This window comes from Sesamum indicum, unplaced genomic scaffold, assembly GCF_000512975.1.
Source record: "Sesamum indicum cultivar Zhongzhi No. 13 unplaced genomic scaffold, S_indicum_v1.0 C03085, whole genome shotgun sequence".
Taxonomy (NCBI): Eukaryota; Viridiplantae; Streptophyta; class Magnoliopsida; order Lamiales; family Pedaliaceae; genus Sesamum; species Sesamum indicum.
The window spans coordinates 1-587 of NW_011631058.1; the positions used below are offsets into that span (position 1 = coordinate 1).

The following is a 587-nucleotide window of genomic DNA, read 5'->3' on the forward strand; positions in this document are numbered from 1 at the left end:
CACATGACGAATCATCAAATCAGGAAAACAGCAGCAGGTGAAATCCAACTAAGGAAGCAAACTGAGCATGATAAGAAATTAGACCTTTAATCAATCACTGGGCCATAGCCTCAAAACGCTTCAATGCATCACAATTTGGTGTTTCCCGTCGGTAACCCCAATGAAGTTGCTGCCACTCAAGCCTGCAATTATGCACAAGGACTGAGTGATAGTCATCCTCAACCCGTTGTTCAATTGCAATGCGTTCTGGACTATTAGGTGGATATTGTTGCTCAAACTTTGCAGCTTTTACATAAAAATTCACACCCTTTTGTGTAGTTAGCCTATAGTCATGGGAATAAGATCGAGAGAGAGAATAAACTGGCTCTGATGATGGCAAGAAGTTCACCAACAAAATCAATATTACTGGCAACAGCTGAATCAACATCCTCACCCAGTTAGACCCTTGATCAACTCCACCTGTTCTCATCCTCACACCAGGCCCAAATGTAAACCCACTGAAATTGGCAGTGGTGGCTGGATGCATTCCCCCGAAAAAGAAGTTCCTAAAAATCTCATCTGCATCGACGTCCCCTTCATAAAACCCA

At 43.1% G+C, this 587-nt stretch overlaps 1 protein-coding gene across 1 annotated transcript; it reads right to left on the bottom strand.

The window, feature by feature from the left end:
• Positions 1-48: 48 nt before the first annotated feature.
• Positions 49-581, bottom strand: LOC105155331 (chaperone protein dnaJ 49-like). Its single transcript, XM_011071204.2, has one exon. The coding sequence runs from the start codon at positions 524-526 to the stop codon at positions 95-97; it is 432 nt and encodes a 143-aa protein (XP_011069506.1). The 5' UTR covers positions 527-581; the 3' UTR covers positions 49-94.
• Between the last annotated feature and the right edge of the window lie 6 nt (positions 582-587).